Raw genomic sequence first — 19,421 nt, 5'->3', positions numbered from 1 at the left:
AATGGATTCAGCATCATCAATAACCCCTAAAACCACTCCAATATTGCCCAGATCAGCCAAGTCAATTTTGTTGAAATATTGCCCATATAGACAATTATGCTAATTTATGCTAATTATGTCTGTTATGCTAATTGCCCAATATATATATAAGTTAGCATCCGGCAGTTTCTGAATACTGGGGACCCATACTATATATTTCTAACATAAAACTTTGGGGTAGCCTACTCAACATTTCCGGGTACTCATTGTTGGCAAGTAGACTAATAGCTAACGGGGATCTGAATAAATCAAAAATAAAATAAAAAAAAACATTTCCATGTTTCCCACATTCTGTGTTATAAACTGTTGTCTTGTCTGTAACAACATCTCTGTCCTGGGTGATGATCCCTCCTCTGTTGCTCACCCTGAGCTTTCTCCTGGTTTACCCTGTTAAAAGGGTTTTCCAACACTGCAAAAACTCAAAATCTTTCCAAGAATATTTGTCTTATTTCTTGTCAAAATGTCTCATTTCTAGTCAAAACTGACCTCTTTCCACTTAAAATAAGACTCATCGCCTAAAAATGAACTTGTTTTTAGATCATTTTCATTTGTTTCAAACTAATTTTCACTTGAAATAAGTAGAAAAATCTGATAGTGGAGCAAAGTTTTTTTGTGTTTGTAATAAGAAAGAAAAACTTGCTCCACTATCAGATTTTTCTACTTATTTCAAGTGAAAATCTGCTTGAAAGAAGTAAAAAGTGTCTAAAAACAAGCTGCTTTTTATGTGATGAGTCTGATTTTAAGTAGAATGAGATTAGTTTAGACTAGAAATAAGACAAATATTCTTGGTAAGATGTTGAAGATGTTGCAGTGAAGGAGTTTCTCCTCAGTGGATGTGAGGGTCTAAGGACGGAGGATGTTGTTATGATGGGATGTAAAGCCCTTTGAGACAAATCTGATACTAATAAAACTGCCTTGCCTGTTGCTATAGACGACGGATGTCAGAGCTGAAGAAGAGGAGGATGAAGCTTGGTGTAAAACAACTTGTTTATTAGAGATCAATAAGGAAACAGACTCATCAATAACATCAAGCAATAAATAAATCAGCTGTCAATCATCTCCCATGGCAACGAGGAGCTCCTCTTCTTCTTCTTCATCATGATGGAAGCAGAGACAAGACGGGGGTCTCCTGGTCCTGGTCCTGGTCCTGGTCCTGGTCCTGGTCCTGGTCCATGATGGACCTCAGAGCCTCCAGAGCCTCGACCGACACCGTCAGAGTCCCAACCACCTCACTGCTGTCCTCCACCCCCACCACTGACACACACACACACACACACACACACACACACACACACACACACACACACACACACACACACACACACACACACACACACACACACACACACACACACACACACACACACACACACACACACACACACACACACACGGTTGTAAAAGATGATGATTTACGAGGAAAACTCAAATTGCAACAGCAAAGTGTAAGATCGACTCTTAAAAGTCAGTATGTGTGTTTCTGTGGGAGGGGTTATTCTATGGAATAGTTTAGATGTAGAGATTAAACTCAGTAAAAGTGTTCATCAATTTAAAAGTAAGTTTAGAAAAGGAGAGTTTGAAATGTATAACAGAGAGGAGGAGAGATAAATGATGTAAACTGATGGTGTAATTGATAAGTGCTATTTCAACAATTCATATATCAAAACGTGCAGCTTTCTCTGGACATTTCTGCTATGACTTTTCTCTGTCTGTCTTTTGTCTGTCTGTCCAAAAAGTGTTTTTTCGACAAAAGAGATCTAATTTCTCCAAATTGGGATATGTCATCTGGGGGGCCGAGGGGAGTCCAACACAGAAGTTTGGTTGAAACCGGGCCAGAGGCGATTTTAGAAGATTTTTAACCCCCGCGGGTGTCGGAAAAGTTTTTTTTGACCAAAAATCAATTTTTTTCAAATTTCTCCAAATTCGTCCCCCTCTCTCTCTGTCTTTTTACTCCTTTCTTTCTACCCCTCTCGCTCTGTCTTTTTCTTTCTTGTTAAAGGGACAGTTCAACATTTAGTCAGACCCTCCTCTCACCGTAACCCCTATAGTCATAGCAGTAGGTTCATCATGTTGTTTTGAGATGGGCGGGGCAGAGACGTGAGCTGCTCAGTGAACAGTCCAGGTCTCCTGTCCCTCATCAAACTCATCAAATACACAATCCAACAACTCCACAACTATGAGATAATAACACAACGTTACCACACAGAGTTGTTTTAGAGGGAAATACAGCCGGAACTACATCCCAGACACGGCTGCTGCTGGGCGGAGGGATTTCAGAAGAGAAAGTAGTTCAGAGTATTTGCTTCAAATATATGTACATTATTATCTCATAGCGTGGTGAATGTGTAGGTCACAACTTCTTTATTGGATTGTGTATTTGATGAGTTTTGAGGGAAAGGTGAAGGTACAGATTCGAGAGCAGCTCACGGCTCTGCCCCGCTGATCTCAAAACAACATGCACCCATAATTAAAGGAGATGAACCTACTGCTACAACTATAGAGGGGTTATGGTGAGAGGAGGAGCTGACTAAATGTTGGACTGTCCCTTTAAACATGGGCTAAAAACCCATCTTTTTAATCTGTCTTTTATGCTTTAGTCTCATGGTGATTGTATTTTATTTTACAGATTTATACTCTTTCTTATTGTTATCTTTCTCCTATTTCTATCCTGCATTTTATTCTATTCTATTTTATAAAATGTTATTGTTGTTAAAAGCTGTTATTTTATTTATCTATTTTCTATTGCTATATTTTATTTTATTGTTGTTTTTAATCTTGGTGCATTAGTCTCCATGCTTTGTCTTGTTTTACCTCCTATATAATATATATTGATCAATCAAAATGTAAAGCACTTTGAACGGCATCTATTAGCTTTGAAAGGTGCTGTATGAATAAAATGTGATTGATTGATTTAAGGTGCTGTCGGGTGTGTGTGTGTGTGTGTGTGTGTGTGTGTGTGTGTGTGTGTGTGTGTGTGTGTGTGTGTGCTGACCCGTCAGGCTGGCCTCCATCAGGTCTCTCTGGTCTCTGATGATGTCACCGAGGCTGACGTAGGCCACGCCCACGTCCTCACAGTCCTGGTCCTGCTGCTCCTCCTCCGGGGGCTCGCTCACCACCGTGAACCGGATCCTGCAGCGCACACACACACACACACACACACACACACACACACACACACACACACACACTCAGCACCGGTACACCTGTGAGTGTGTGTGTGTGTGTGTGTGTGTGTGTGCTGCAGTGCCTCACCTGTCCATGTGGGGGCGTCGTCCCTGCAGCACGTCCCTCAGCAGGCTCCTCCTCTCCGCGTTGTCCTGAGCGTCCACAGGAAACACTGAGGAGGACAGGGATGCAAACGGGTCAGGACCAAAGAAGAGAGGAATTGTCTGGAAGTGTTTACCGTAAAACTTCAAATAATGGCCGAGTCCCAGTTAACCGCCGGGTGTAGCAAAATATTTTTTATATTAAACGCCCATCCCAAATAAACGCCGGGTCAAACATTGTTTTTCTGGTTGCCAAAAAATATTCTATGCAAATATAGCGGGTGTCTCTAGACATTAAAGTCGGCCGAGGACCGACGAGACGTCAGCTGGTTGCTCCTGCCCGGTCTGTCCACTCCTCTCATCCGCACTTCAGCACCTGTCCTGGGCTGCACCGTGTCGGCTCGGCTCGGCTCGCTGCTCGTTTTAAATAATAATAAAAAAAAAAAAAGGACGGTGGTGCGAGCCAACCGGTGCTGAAGTGTGGGAGAGGAGTGGAGAGACCGGGCGTCCGCGGGGTTTTTGCAACTTGCGGCGGATCAGAGAGGGCGGAGGACCGACATGATGGGGGGTCTCAGTCTCCTGGTACCTGTGCGGGCCAGGACCACGGAGGTCAGAGAGACCGAGAACGAGTCCGCCCCGGCCGTATTTACAGTAATGCCTCGAGAAACGCACGTATCATTCCACCGCCGCCTGCCGCCACAGAGTGAAGCCTCTTTCCCCAGAAGGAGGTCCAGGTTGAACACTATTAACAAACGCAGGTCCCTAATAAACGCAGGTCCCTAATAAACGCCTGTTGATTTGAGCGATTTAAGCAAATAAACGCCCGGGCCCTTATTTGGTGTTTTACGGTAGTTCAACCCCTACCAAGTATTGAGTGCATATAGATGGACATAGTTTTCAGAAGGCTAGGGATGGGAACCGAAATTCTGTACTTTTTTGGTACCGACCGAATTCCCACCAAAGTACCGAGTATCGATTCACATAAAGTCAATCGGTACCACATTTCGGTACCTGAACGCACCTTCATCGTGCGTCAGCGAGAGAGAGAGCAGTCTGCATGAGCCCCGCACACTCGCGCCCGCCCCCTCCTCTCTCTCTCTCTCTCTGAAATGAGAAGCGGTAGCGCCAGCCCGTCGTTTTAAATCACTACCTGAAAAACAGCCGTCCGTCATTTAGTTTAGAGTTTAGAGTTTAGAGTTTGCACTGCAGTTTCAAACTCTGCACTGCAATTTCAGTTGAAATCGGGCCATTGTTTTTGGAGAAAATGTCCGAGGCGATTTTTGAAGATTTCTAAGCCCTGTGGGTGTCGGAAAAGTTTTTTTTGACCAAATATCAAATTTCTTCAAATTTCTCCAAATTCGTCCCTCTCTCTCTGTCTTTTTACTCCTTTCTTTCTTTCTTTATTTCTAACCCCTTTCTCTGTCTTTTTACTTCTTTCTTTCTTTCTTTCTTTCTACACCCTTTCTGTGTCTTTTTACTCCTTTCTTTCTTTCTTTCTTTCTTTCTTTCTTTCTTTCTGTCTCTCTTTCTTTCTTTCTTTCTTTTTTTCTTTCTACCTTCTTTCTCTGTCTTTTTGCTTCCTTCTTCAGCTGCTTTCAGCATTCGCACACATTTCCTTCAGGAAATGCTATCTTTTCCTAGTTTATTTTATTAACTCTTTGTTTGTGTTTTGTCTTATTCTCTTTTTTTATTTTTTTTATTTTCATATTCGAAATAAACACTTCAATCAATCAATCAAAAAACGCGTACGGACACACATTTCCTTTAACCACATTAACATCTCACCGTTGCTGTAGTTGTAGCTGCTGCAGCAGCCCGGCGGCGGCTTGGGCAGCGACAGCGGCGTCTCCTCGGTGGGCGTGTCCAGGAAGCTGTACTCCACAAACAGACGCTGCACGCTGTCGTCACACGCCACCGCCGACCCCTCCCTCAGGGTCAGGGACACCACCTCCACCCGCACACGCTCACACGCCTACACACACACACACACACACACACGATCAGCTGTGTTGTTTTGAGCCTCGTATGAGGATCAGTACGTTGAAGCAAACTGAAGACCTACCTTTTTAGCCTTGCTTTTAACTGACTCGTACTATTTCTATTTCTATTATTCTGAAACATGCATTTAATTTAATTTATCTTATTTTGTTTGCTATTATTATCTTTTTATTCTATTTTAATTCATCCATTCTTTTCTCTATTTTATCCCACTACACCTGCCTATTTTACTTTTTATCTATTTTACCTCATTTGATCTAGTATCTCTCTTATCTTCTCATTCTATCTATTTTACTTCATTTTATCTAGTGTTTTCCCCACTGCAAATGAGTGAGTATTAGATAGCGTTTCCCCGATAAAATCCAATGTTCTAAAATTATTGTGTGAATGTGTATGTGTTTGCGAATGTCTCCCTAACATGTGTTCCCTTTATTGCTTGTTTTTAAGATGTGGAGCACTTTGAGCTGCCATGGGCATGAAAAGAGCTATACAAATAAAGCCTGATTGATTGATTAAAGGGACAATGAGGAGTTTTGTTAAAGTGAAGTGTTTCCACACTACATTTATGAGCCTCCGCACCGTGAAATTCTTTGACCGGGTCAAGACAGACTCATGTTTTCATTCATCAAGAATTAAAGTCAGAGGTTGGAAGACGATCACATACCGTCGTAGTTCCCACCATAAACGGAGATTCATACGGCGGCGTTATTCTCATGACTCGCCACGAAACCGAAAGTAAAGAAACGCTGGTCGGCTCGCCCAGCATTTCCACCACCACTAATAATAACAAAATAACCATAGAGACAAAACCATAGATTTATCTAAAATGGACCATTAACAAGTGGTAACGGAGATTCATCCACATTAATATCAGACTTTTTATAACCAGATAGAAACTCCTGGTTGTCCCTTTAATGATTAACTGATTTCCTGAAAGGACGATGAACTGGACGTTTGTTGTTGTTGTTGTTGAGGTGTGATGTCAGCAGGTGTGTGGTCAGGGGGGCGGAGCTTCACTCACCTTCCTCCCTGCAGCCGAACCCTGAACGATGCAGTCGTCGCTGTCTGAGTGGCTCGACTCGCTCTCATCCTGATTGGCTGCTGAGGCCTCGTCTGGACGCACACACACACACACACACACAGAGACACACACACACACACATCAACGTGTTGTATCGAAGAGTCTCAATAATGAATAACCACTAATACACCGAGTCGGTAACCAAGGAAACGTCCCTTCCGGTCAGAGCCGTGGGGGAAAACAAAGCGATTCCCCCGTAGACATACAGTACGTGTGAAAACGCAGCATTTTAAACCTTTGTCTAACGCTTGTCTGCTGTCATGTCTTAGTTTGAATCACTTGTATCTGCTGACAAAGAGCTAGAGATTAAAAACGACTGTGAAAGAGCCAATATTTTAAAATGTACGGACAACAATGGACCCGGATCATGATGAGTTTTTTAATCTCTAGCTCTTTGTCAGCAGATACAAGTGATTCAAACTAAGACATGACAGCAGACAAGCGTTAGACAAAGGTTTAAAATGCTGCGTTTTCACACGTATGTCTACGGGGGAATCGGTTTGTTTTCCCCCACGGCTCTGACCGGAAGGGACGTTTCCTTGGTTACCGACTCGGTGTGTGAGTGCTGTGTGGCTGTGTGGTTGTGTGGTTGTGTGGTTGTGTGGTTGTGTGCTGACCTGGGATCAGCTCCTCAGAGAGCTCAGAGTCGTCTGAGCTGACAGGAAGCAGCTGTCCCTCAGAGACATGAGACTCCTCCTCTTCCTCCTGGGGGGCGGAGCTACGGACCAGCTGAGGCTGCACCGGGACCACAACACACACACACACACACACACTCTGTTACACACACTGTTACACACTGTAACACACACAGGAAGTCCTCCACCGTGTGCATCAGCGACATGTGAGAACAGGAAGTGAGAACAGGAAGTGGGCGGAGTCTACCTGTCCACCAGGTGATGATGTCATCTCTCTCCTGTCAGCTGACCTCCTGGTGTCCTGAGGAGAGAACCGGTTCAGACTGGTTAGGTAGCGCTTAATTAGTTAGTAGTTAGTTGGTAGTTAGCAGTTAATTAGCTGTTAGTTAGCTGTCAGTTGGTAGTTGGTTGGTAGTTAAGTGTTAGTTGTCAATTAGCTATTAGCTGTCAGTTAGCTGTTAGTTAGCTGTTGCTAGCTGGTAGTTAGTTAGTTGTTAGCTAGCTGGTGGTTAGTTGTCAATTAGCTGTCAGTTAGCTGTCAGTTAGCTGTTAGTTGGTAGTTAGCTGTTAGTTGTTAGTTAGCTGTTAGTTAGTTGTCAATTAGCTGTCAGTTAGCTGTCAGTTAGCTGTTAGTTGGTAGTTAGCTGTTAGTTGTTAGTTAGCTGTTAGTTAGTTGTCAGTTGGTAGTTAGTTAAGTGTTAGTTGTTAGTTAGCTGTCAGTTGGTAGTTAGTTAGCTGTCAGTTGGTTGGTAGTTGGCTGTCAGTTGGTTGGTAGTTAGCTGATAGTTAGTTGTTAGTTAGTTGTTAGTTAGCTGTTAGTTAGCTGTCAGTTGGTAGTTAGTTAGCCGTCAGTTGGTTGTTAGTGAGCTGTTAGTTGGTTGGTAGTTAACCGTTAGTTGTTAGTGAGCTGGTGGTTAGTTGTTAGTTAGTTGTTAATTAGCTGTTAGTTGGTAGTTAGCTGGTAGTTAGCTGTTAGTTGGTAGTTAACCGTTAGTTGGTAGTTAGCTGGTTGTTAGCTGTCAGTTGTCAGTTAGCTGTTAGTTGGTAGTTAACCGTTAGTTGGTAGTTAGCTGGTAGTTAGCTGTTAGTTGGTAGTTCGCTGTTAGTTGGTAGTTAGCTGATAGTTAGCTGTTAGTTGGTAGTTAGCTGGTAGTTAGCTGTCAGTTGGTAGTTAGCTGTTAGTTGGTAGTTAACCGTTAGTTGGTAGTTAGCTGGTAGTTAGCTGTCAGTTGTCAGTTAGCTGTTAGTTGGTTGGACTAGTTAACCGTTAGTTGGTAGTTAGCTGATAGTTAGCTGTCAGTTGGTAGTTAACTGTTAGTTAGCTGTCAGTTGGTCGTTAGTTAGCTGTCAGTTGGTAGTTAGTTAACCGTTAGCTGTCAGTTAGCTGTCAGTTGGTAGTTAGTTAACCGTTAGCTGTCAGTTGGTAGTTAGTTAACCGTTAGCTGTCAGTTAGCTGTCAGTTGGTAGTTAGTTAACCGTTAGCTGTCAGTTGGTAGTTAGTTAACCGTTAGTTGTTAGTTAGCTGTCAGTTGGTAGTTAGCTGTTAGTTAGCTGTCAGTTGGTAGTTAGTTAACCGTTAGTTGTTAGTTAGCTGTCAGTTGGTAGTTAGTTAACCGTTAGCTGTCAGTTGGTAGCTAGTTAACCGTTAGTTGTTAGTTAGCTGTCAGTTGGTAGTTAGCTGTCAGTTGTTAGTTAGCTGTCAGTTGGTAGTTAGATGTTAGTTAGCTGTCAGTTGGTAGTTAGCTGTTAGTTAGCTGTCAGTTGGTAGTTAGCTGTTAGTTAGCTGTCAGTTGGTAGTTAGCTGGTAGTTAGCTGTCAGTTGGTAGTTAGCTGTTAGTTGGTAGTTAACCGTTAGTTGGTAGTTAGCTGGTAGTTAGCTGTCAGTTGTCAGTTAGCTGTTAGTTGGTTGGACTAGTTAACCGTTAGTTGGTAGTTAGCTGATAGTTAGCTGTCAGTTGGTAGTTAACTGTTAGTTAGCTGTCAGTTGGTCGTTAGTTAGCTGTCAGTTGGTAGTTAGTTAACCGTTAGCTGTCAGTTAGCTGTCAGTTGGTAGTTAGTTAACCGTTAGCTGTCAGTTGGTAGTTAGTTAACCGTTAGCTGTCAGTTAGCTGTCAGTTGGTAGTTAGTTAACCGTTAGCTGTCAGTTGGTAGTTAGTTAACCGTTAGTTGTTAGTTAGCTGTCAGTTGGTAGTTAGCTGTTAGTTAGCTGTCAGTTGGTAGTTAGTTAACCGTTAGTTGTTAGTTAGCTGTCAGTTGGTAGTTAGTTAACCGTTAGCTGTCAGTTGGTAGCTAGTTAACCGTTAGTTGTTAGTTAGCTGTCAGTTGGTAGTTAGCTGTCAGTTGTTAGTTAGCTGTCAGTTGGTAGTTAGATGTTAGTTAGCTGTCAGTTGGTAGTTAGCTGTTAGTTAGCTGTCAGTTGGTAGTTAGCTGTTAGTTAGCTGTCAGTTGGTAGTTAGATGTTAGTTAGCTGTCAGTTGGTAGTTAGCTGTTAGTTAGCTGTCAGTTGGTAGTTAGATGTTAGTTAGCTGTCAGTTGGTAGTTAGCTGTTAGTTAGCTGTCAGTTAGCTGTTAGTTGGTAGTTAGTTGTTAGTTGGTAGTTAGTTGTTAGTTGGTAGTTAGCTGTCAGTTGGTAGTTAGTTGTTAGTTGGTAGTTAGTTGTTAGTTGGTAGTTAGCTGTCAGTTGGTTGGACTAGTTAACCGTTAGCTGTCAGTTAGTTGTTAGTTAGCTGTCAGTTAGCTGTTAGTTGGTAGTTAGATGTTAGTTGGTAGTTAGCTGTTAGTTAGCCGTCAGTTGGTAGTTAGTTAACCGTCAGTTGTCAGTTTTCTGTCGTCCGTCTCACAGACGTGTCCTCTGTCCTCTGGTCTCACCTGCTCTCCTGAGTCGATGAAGGTGACTCTCTTAGCAGCTGCTCCGTCCTTCAGCTGAGACTTCAGTCTGAGCTGGGACAGCGACGCCTTAACAACAACAACAACAACAACAACAACATGAACAACAACAACATCAACATCAACAACAACAACATTTTTTTTTCTGGACAAGTTGAATCGTAGGCAACTGGACTTGTATTTGTCTGGGAAGACGTCTCACTCGGACTAGTGAGACTTGTAGCGTACGAACTGATGAAGCCCCTTAGCCTGACCATCCAGACTACATCATGAACATGTCTAGTAGTGATGTTTGATACCACAAATTTCCTTTCCGATCCGATACTGAGTAAAATTCAGGCTGGTATCGGCGATACAGATCCGATACCGATACTTTGTGCAAATGCACCTAATGTGCCTGGTAAATCTAATAAAATTAAAAAAGTGCTGTATTTCAAGTCATAGCTTCCTAAGGATGCAAGACTTCAGAGTAACGTATTTATTTTAAACTATGAACTATGTAGTGGCCTTGTTTAGAATAGAGCCGAAAATAGTGTTTCAAACACTAAAAAAATAACATAAGTAAAATAATAAAACCATTAATTAAATAAGAAAATGATAAACAAACATATTTTTTTAAATTCATGCATTTATAATATTATTCATAATTTTCCCACAGATATTACAGACTTCATCTTCACTATTTGTGGCACTGAAATAGCTCCACACCTGACTCCTTTCCGCTCCGCCATCGACTCTACACAGACTGACTTTGTGAGCAGCTTACGCGTTACGCACTTAGGTGGAAGAAGAAGTAGTTCCTAGCCTACCAACCGTGTGTCATTTAAACAAGATATTAATAGTTTAGTTACTTTCCATGTTAATGACATGCATAACCAAAAATGACTGAAGTATCAAAAGTATCGATATTTTCATTTGAGTATCGATTCTAGAGCATATACAGACCTGGTATCGGAAGTATCGATATTTCAGTATCGATCTGCACATCACTAATGTCTAGTGTGTCAACGAGCGGTAGACCTCAGCTTAATCCAGGGGGCGGGATGAAGGCTGTCTGTCAAACTGCCTCTGCACCAATAGGGTAGCGCTACGACCAATCAGAGCAAAGAGCAGGACGACGTTAGCCTGACCAGCCAATTAAAATGTATGTCGTCATGGCGTTAAGCCGCCCAACGACTCTCTAAACAGATAGAGCGCTGTGATTGGTCAACACAAACGGTGTTCCAGACTCAAAAAGTTCCTATGGCTCGTTTCTAGACCCACCTACGGAGCAAAGAGATCTGCTGCTGCTGGGGGGCAGAGAGATTTATAGGCTAGGAGCCCCTTGGATCAGAGGAGAAACGTCTTCCCAGACAAATAGTCCAGTTGCCTACGACTCAATCTGCCCAGAGAAGAACGACAACCTGGATGAATGAGAATATCCACAGACAACATCAACACAGTGCCTATGTGTAGTGACCAGATAGTTACTGCATATGTAGTATAGGCATTGAGTATTCTGTCATGTATCTTCCTATATGTAGTAACCAGATAGTTATAGTGATTAGTTTAATGAATCCTGCTCCTTAATACTATGTATTGCTGAAGCCCTGTGACGGCAGCACTAAGAACTGATTATATTAGAGCACTAACGACCTTGTGCCATCACAAACATGTGTTATTGTCTTACAAATGTATATTTATTAAACCAGCACTAAGTAACTTTTCAACCTTCATAAAATATTTTCATAACTTTTGTGATGATACATCGACTTACAACAAGTTGAATGACACCTCTGTCGTGGCCTGAGGGGGTCTGTATCATTATGGTCTGTATCTCTTTCTCTGGCACTAAGCAGCTTTGAGGAGCATGGTAGGAACCCGGCTCTCACTTTACTTTCACTTTTGCGAGTCACAACAAGGAGGGAACAGGCAAAACGGCACTTTAGCAATGGATTATGTTTGTGTTTTCACTTTGAAATGATCCACTGGAAACAGAAACTTAGTTTTGATGTCTTCTGTTCATTTTAATGCAGGATATTTACAGGGCTTCACGCTAGTGTTCATGGGAAATGGAGTCTTCCTTCAGGCAAAACACTACCGCTTTGGTCCACAGGCGCCGCCAAACTCAACCAAAACTGAAAGTTCTTTAGTACTGCTTTAATGTGTCTTTGGTATTTTACCTCATTGTTGCATTTTTTTTTAAGGTTGTCTTTTACCATCAGGCAGAGGGACTGGTGATGAAAACTAGCTTTTTTATCTAACTCGGGTGCATTTACATTTGTTTTTTACAATGTTTTATTAATGTACATTGTCCCTTGTAAAATAAAATAAAACTAAACTAAACTAAACTAAACTAAACTAAAGTGTAGCTTCAGTTGTGTATCTGTACTCACCTCGGCCTCAGACACCGGGGGGAGGGCCAGAGGGGGGAGGGAGGGGGTGAGAGGGGGGAGGTCTCTGTTCTTCAGCTGCTGCTCCTCCTCCTCCTCATGCAGCTCCTCTGGTTCCTCGGGGGAGGGGGGTGAGGGGGGTGAGGGGGGTGAGGGGGTGTAGTTGTAGGGAACCTCCCACCTCAGAGTCAGCTGGACGTGTCCGGCCGGGACTCCAGACGGGTCCATCAGCTCAAACTCACCTGAGGAACCAGACCAGACAGACAGACAGGTGAGACAGGTCCTGCCGTCTCCATGGAGACAGAGCTGAGTCCTGATTATTGGCTGTAGCTCTGAACCAATCAGAGTCATGCAGCCACGTCTGGGTAACACTTTACTTGAATAGGTATTGATAAGATTGACATAACAGCTGTCATAAACATCAATGAATACTACATATAACCTCAAACAATATAACATTGTTAGAGATGTTTTTGTTCTGACAACTTGACATCATTTTTAAAGTTTGTCCATTAGGTCTGCTATGACAGTTTAAATTGTCTTTATGTCAAGTTGTCAGAACAAAAACATCTCAAACAATGTCAACTTTGCATCAAAAGTGACATAACTTAGTGAATGACACTTAACCACAGCTGTCAGAAGTATTCATTGATGTTTATGACAGCTGTTATGTCAATCTGATGAAGACCTATTCAGGTAAAGTGTTACCCAGGTTTGTTTATTGTTTATTGCTTATTATTCGGAAAGCTACTATTCTTCCTGGGGTCCAGCAATATCAATTATACAGTAAAAAAATACAAAAACAGAAACATTATAAAAACTAAAAACAAAGAAAACAAAAAACAAGTGAGCAATACGCCTCACCTAACAAAACAAAACAAAAACAGAGTGAGCGTTTCTACTTCGTTACTGTGCTTTATCCATTTTTTGTTAGTAATTAATCACATACTAATAAAAGCTGAGTCTGACCTGTGAGGGTCTGGTTCTGGACCAGCGGCAGCAGAGGGACTCGGGCCTTCCCCAGGTACAGGTCCATCTGCTCCTCTCTGCTGTCGAACACGTAGACCTGCAGCAGCTCGGCCCTCAGGTACCGGTCCAGACCTCCGTCCATCGGCACCGAGTAGCAGCGCAGCTCGTCGAAGACCGGGTCACACCGGTCCTGGACGGTGGCGGAGGCGGAGTCAGAGAAGTCCAGGAACCTGTAGACCACGTAGGGACTGGGCTGCAGCGAGGTTCTGGACCGCAGGTCTCGACAGCTGTGGACCGTGATGAGGAGCTGGTTCCAGCTGCTGCTGAGCTCAGGCTGACAGGTGAGACAGGTGAGACAGGTAGAGACAGGTGAGACAGGTAGAGACAGGTGAGACAGAGAGGTAAAGACACAGGTGAGACAGGTGAGACAGGTGAGACAGGTAGAGACAGGTGAGACAGGTAGAGACAGGTGAGACAGGTAGAGACAGACAGGTAGAGTCACGGCTGAAATACACTGGGAACGCGCGGCGTTTCTCTTTCTTTTTCGCACCGGGTCTATTTTATTTCCTCGTCCCTCCAACAGGTAGAAAACTACAGAGAACTGTGTATAAAACCAATATATTAGGTTTAAAAGTGATTAAAATAAATGTCTCATGTACCAGAAGCGAAGCCAGTAGCAGAGCAACATTATGGGGTTTGTTTTTTTACATTGTGGATCCATGATCGTGTAGTTAAACAGTTAATTGATACCATCTAATATAGCCTGCACTTCCAAACCCTACATAGTCAGCAGATTACCTGTGAAAAAGGTTCTGTCAATCCATTTTAACAGGAGGGATGTGAAAATGTGTTGAGATGCATAAAGTCACTCATTGACTGCAGCTTGACAAGGTGAAGCTGAAGCTGCAACAACAAACACAGTGAAGTCGTGTCGCGTCGCGTCCGTGCCTGGTGAAGCAGTTAAAAAACTCCGCTCCGTTCCCAGTGTATTCCTGGCGTCAGGTGAGACAGGTGAGACAGGTAGAGACAGGACTCAGGTAGCAGCAGGTGGTCTACCTGTGAGCTGACGTGGTCCACGGCCTTCAGCTTCTCTCTGTACCGCTGGACGCTCTCCGTCACCGGGACCTTCAGCCTCAACCAGAACTCCACCGAGCCCACCACACCCAGACCTTCTCCTGGTCCGGGTCCTGCAGACACACACAAGACCAGGGATGTGAACGTGTACTAAAATATGTACACGTGTGTACACTAGGGCTGGACACTAGGAAGAAATCGATTTCCGATTACGATTTTTTTGTTAAATGACAAACTATTTTGTGTGCTGTTTGTGTCTTTTTAAATGGACCTAATGGACCGTGAGAGTGGAAAAGGGCCGTTGGTCTTTTTGGCAACGAAATCCTCACTGGTCACTTAGCAAAATGGCGACATGCTTGTTTCCAGTGTGTGGGGAGAGGAGAGCAGTGGGAGAGCGTGATGGGAGGAAGGAGGCAGCAGTCATTACGGTAATTCAGCACAGCCCAGATTCATGAACGGGGGCTTACCGTAATTACCCTAGTTAGAGTAAAAAATCGACTTTTACGATTTCAAAAAATCGCGATTACGATTTTAAATCGATTAATCGAACAGCCCTAGTGTACACTGTGCAATTCTTTCCGTGTACACGTGTACACGCTTCAGGACCGCTATAGGTTGCTACAGCCTTATCTTTGTTTAGTCTGATATGTGCAGCCGGTGGAAGCACTGACACTGCAGCCACCGTGCCCGTGTTACACCGGAGCGGAGGAGACCCGACGGCGGATTCGTCGTTAGGGGAAAAAAAACGCACTCACACACATTTTGTCTGAAGGAGGGAAGCGCGTCACAGCATCATTTCTATTAAATCCTAGTTTTCTCTAAATTAAGACAGTGTGAGGGACTATTTTTCACTCAGCCCCCCCAAAATGTAGCCTATGTATAAAAATATGAAAAAAAAAATTGTGTGTTTTGTTTAGGGATTTTCTACTAAACGTTTACTGTTTTATTCTGTGTAAATGTTTACACGTGTACAAGGTTACACACCCCTACACAAGACCAAAGACCACTGAGTCCTGTTGTCATGGCGACTCACCGAGCAGCGTGATGCTCCCGTGTATTTTCCCATGATGCTCTAGCAGCGGCTGCAGCCTGAGCCGTCCCGTCCCCAGCGTCCTCCAGTCCAGCCCCAGCGCCTGGTGCATCTCCACGGTGACGGAGGAGCCGCTGACGTAGTCCAGGAAGCCGTCGTCCACGGCGACCAGGTACCTGGAGGTGAAGCCGTAGCGCGGCTCGGCCCCCGTGGCCAGCGGCGTGGCGTGCAGCTCGAAGCCGTAGAAGCAGTAGGTGCAGAAGGTGGACGGCGCTCCGTCCCCCAGCGTCTCCAGGACGGACGGCGTCAGAGCGGCGCCGACCAGCTGCAGCTCCACCACCGTCTCTCCTCGCCGCGGCAACACCGCATCCTCGTCACCGTCGTCCTCACCGTCCTCCTCGTCCTCCCCGACGTCTGTCCTGAGGCCGTAGGTCTTGGTGCCGTAGGCCACGTCCCTGAGCTGGGCTGAGGACACACACGTCAGGGGTTAGGTGGCGTGTTGTTATTACAATTATTATTATAACCTTTATTTAAAGCAGAAGTAAGGTGAATATTTGTGTTAATCTAAGTCTTAAATAGTTATATCTTCCGACAGCAATCACTTCTATAGAGTGTTTGGTCTGAAACACGGGTCTGTCAGTCACTCTGCTCTGCTCTGAGCCCAGGAGAAAACTTTCCTTGTATCCTACAACCTTTATCCAATGAGGAGAGAGAACGGCATAAAGGGGCAGTCCTCTCTGTGTGTGCAGCCAAGGGATGCGCCTGAATGTGGTGACGTAGGGACGAGGACTGTTATGGTGCGTTCAAGGCAACTCGTAACTCCTGTTTTTCCGACCTGTGAAGTGGTACCAGTTCGATCTGGTACGACTTCACGGGTCAGAAGTTGCGAGTGGCCGTTATAGTGACTTTCACAGGTAAAACAGGTCGGAGAAACACGAGTGGGTTGCCTGGAACGCTACAAAGTCGTAAGTTGTGACTTGAAGTTGTAATTTACGGTTTCAAAAGCCTGCCTCGAACGCAGCATTAGCCAAAACCACCAAATCGCTTACTTCTGCTTTAACCAGGTTTGTCCCATTGAGATCCAAGATCTCTTTTGCAAGAGAGACCTGGCCAAGAATGACAGCACATAGTTTCAACACATAGTCACATTAATTAAAGACACAAAACAAACGAACAAACAAAAAAAAAAAAAACAAATAAAAACAACTGAATTTTCAAAATTAGTTAAAAGAATTCATCATGGACTTGAACACATTCAGAGAAACCAGACTTTGGACTTTGAGCTCTGACTGCAAACTGTTCCATGTACTCGGAGCAGAAAATCTAAAAGCTTTCTTCCCCATTTCTGTTCTCACCTTAGGAACAGTAAAATGACAAAAGTCCTGAGAGGAGACTGTAGAGACTGTTAGTCAAGATTAGACGGGATGATAATAAGATGGAATCATCTGAAGAACAGCCTTGTAAATCAGCACATACCAATCAATGGCCGAGCCGGCGCACATATAAAGATGGCCAATTTACTTTACTGTACAAGACACAATGATGAGTTAGAGCTCCACAGTTTGTAATAAACCTCAGAGCACCATGATACACACTATCCAGCATGTGTAGCCATGACAACAGACCAGCAGCCAATCAGAGGAGCAGCGGCGTCTCTCTGACCTTCCAGCTTGTGGATCTTCACCGTCTTGGCGTCCGACAGCTGCGTCTGTCTCTGCAGCTTCAGCTCCATGTCGGCCTTGTCTCTGCTCGTCTTCTGGCTCAGCACCTGCAGCTCCGCCTGGACGACATCATCACCATCATCATCATCAGGACAGTACTTGCGTTTCCATCCACCTGTTTTTATTCGCATTTTCAAAAATTGCAAATAAATACTTGAATGGAAACGCCAGAAATTTGAAAAAAGGCAGTAAATGCGCATAAAGGTTTTTACGCTTTGGGGGGGGTGGATTTGTCAACGTATCGATTAAATGAAAATGTGAGTTTTTGTTATGGAAACAGATGATGTGAATTGAGGCAGAGTTTGTGGGTGAAGCTGCTGGACTTCACCCAGCGGCGCCCCGGTGTCCCAGCTCTCCTCTCTGCACCGCAACACAAACGCTCCGTAACCCGTAATGTTTTGTTTATGACCGGCTTTGTTTCACCGGCTTTGTTGTAAACAGATGCACATGGAGGAGAGGAGCGTAACCAGAACAGACTGTCACAGTTTCTACTGTCTTTCTGTGTGAATATCTCATGTTACAACATGAAAACCTGAGGCTTATATTCAAGTGCGGCCTATAGCTATGTACAGTATTTTCTTTTAAAATGTAGCTGGTGCGGCTTATACAGGTGCGTCTAGTCCGGAAAGTACGTAACTTGTCCATGATGTTGAGTGTCAGCTGAGTGTCAACTGTTGTCATGGATACATTCACGCTCTCTTATGACGTAATCTCACGGCGCACTCCTCCTAATCGCAAAACACTAATGAATGGAAACGGTCATAAATTCGCATTTGCTTTTTGCGCATTTTCACAAAATCACAGGAAGTGACACAGGAAGTTAACCCTTGGAGGTCCCTTCATTTTGTCAAACCACCTCAGTCCCTTAAAATGTCCATTAAAGGGACAACGAGGAGTTTTGTAAAAGTGAAGTGTTTTCTCACTACATTTATGAGCCTCCGCACCGTGAAATTCTTTGACCGGTGCAAGACAGACTCATGTTTTCATTCATCAAGAATTAAAGTCAGAGGTTGGAAGACGATCACATACCGTCGTAGTTCCCACCATAAACGGAGATTCATACGGCGGCGTTATTCTCACGACTCGCCACGAAACCGAAAGTAAAGAAACGCTGGTCGGCTCGCCCAGCATTTCCACCACCACTAATAATAACAAAATAACCATAGAGACAAAACCATAGATTTATCTAAAATGGACCATTAACAAGTGGTAACGGAGATTCATCCACATTAATATCAGACTTTTTTATTGTCGCGGAATTTTTCGTTCTGCCGATGGAGAAACTCCTCGTTGTCCCTTTAATCATTTTGAATTTCTAACCCTTTAATTATCAATATGTTTTTTTTCCAATTTTTTTTATGAAAGCCATAATGAAAACTAAACGTTAAATTCACTCCACCTTGTAGTCCCTGGTGATCCTGGTCTCCATGCTCAGCAGGTTCCTGGTCTTCTCCAGCTCCTGGATCGTCTCAGCGTGAGCAGCTCTCAGCTCCCTGATGGACACGTCTCGGTCCTCCTTCTCCTCCTGCTGCTCCTCCTCCCTCAGGAAGCCCAGCTCCCCCCTCCTCTGGGCCCGCCGGCTCTGTGGGGGAGGAGGAGGAGGAGGAGGTGAGGAAGAGGAGGAGGAGGTTGGTACTTCTTACCAACGCTTTACTTCCTACCAACGCTCTACTTCTTACCAACGCTCTACTTCCTACTTCTTACCAACGCTTTACTTCTTACCAACGCTCTACTTCCTACCAACGCTTTACTTCTTACCAACGCTTTACTTCTTACCAACGCTCTACTTCCTACCAACGCTTTACTTCTTACCAACGCTTTACTTCTTACCAACGCTTTACTTCCTACCAACGCTCTACTTCTTACCAACGCTTTACTTCCTACCAACGCTCTACTTCTTACCAACGCTTTACTTCCTACCAACGCTCTACTTCCTACCAACGCTTTACTTCTTACCAACGCTCTACTTCCTACCAACGCTTTACTTCTTACCAACGCTTTACTTCCTACCAACGCTTTACTTCTCACCAACGCTCTACTTCCTACCAACGCTTTACTTCTTACCAACGCTTTACTTCTTACCAACGCTTTACTTCTTACCAACGCTCTACTTCTTACCAACGCTCTACTTCCTACCAACGCTTTACTTCTTACCAACGCTTTACTTCTTACCAACGCTCTACTTCCTACCAACACTCTACTTCCTACCAACGCTTTACTTCCTACCAACGCTCTACTTCTTACCAACGCTTTACTTCCTACCAACACTCTACTTCCTACCAACGCTTTACTTCCTACCAACGCTTTACTTCTTACCAACGCTTTACTTCCTACCAACGCTCTACTTCTT

At 44.0% G+C, this 19,421-nt stretch overlaps 1 protein-coding gene across 1 annotated transcript in view; it reads right to left on the bottom strand.

Moving 5' to 3' along the window:
- Window positions 1-1,020: 1,020 nt before the first annotated feature.
- The window catches only part of rpgrip1l (RPGRIP1 like), a 31,212-nt gene continuing 12,811 nt past the window's right edge, over window positions 1,021-19,421 (bottom strand). The window contains exons 12-25 of the mRNA XM_085780525.1: window positions 18,471-18,653; window positions 17,013-17,130; window positions 15,354-15,815; window positions 14,256-14,433; window positions 13,247-13,569; window positions 12,281-12,519; window positions 9,888-9,974; window positions 7,267-7,320; window positions 7,002-7,119; window positions 6,325-6,416; window positions 5,091-5,277; window positions 3,292-3,376; window positions 3,032-3,168; window positions 1,021-1,293 (exon numbers count right to left, since the gene is read on the bottom strand). Coding sequence (XP_085636651.1) covers window positions 1,136-1,293; window positions 3,032-3,168; window positions 3,292-3,376; window positions 5,091-5,277; window positions 6,325-6,416; window positions 7,002-7,119; window positions 7,267-7,320; window positions 9,888-9,974; window positions 12,281-12,519; window positions 13,247-13,569; window positions 14,256-14,433; window positions 15,354-15,815; window positions 17,013-17,130; window positions 18,471-18,653 — 2,421 coding nt within the window. The 3' untranslated portion in view covers window positions 1,021-1,135. The remainder of the gene's footprint in view (window positions 1,294-3,031; window positions 3,169-3,291; window positions 3,377-5,090; window positions 5,278-6,324; window positions 6,417-7,001; window positions 7,120-7,266; window positions 7,321-9,887; window positions 9,975-12,280; window positions 12,520-13,246; window positions 13,570-14,255; window positions 14,434-15,353; window positions 15,816-17,012; window positions 17,131-18,470; window positions 18,654-19,421) is intronic.

Source organism: Trachurus japonicus, chromosome 6 (genome assembly GCF_045865225.1).
Source record: "Trachurus japonicus isolate A0001 chromosome 6, Traja_1.0".
NCBI lineage: Eukaryota > Metazoa > Chordata > Actinopteri > Carangiformes > Carangidae > Trachurus > Trachurus japonicus.
Note: the sequence above shows the minus strand (reverse complement) of the source record. Positions and strands in the feature narration are given on the sequence as shown.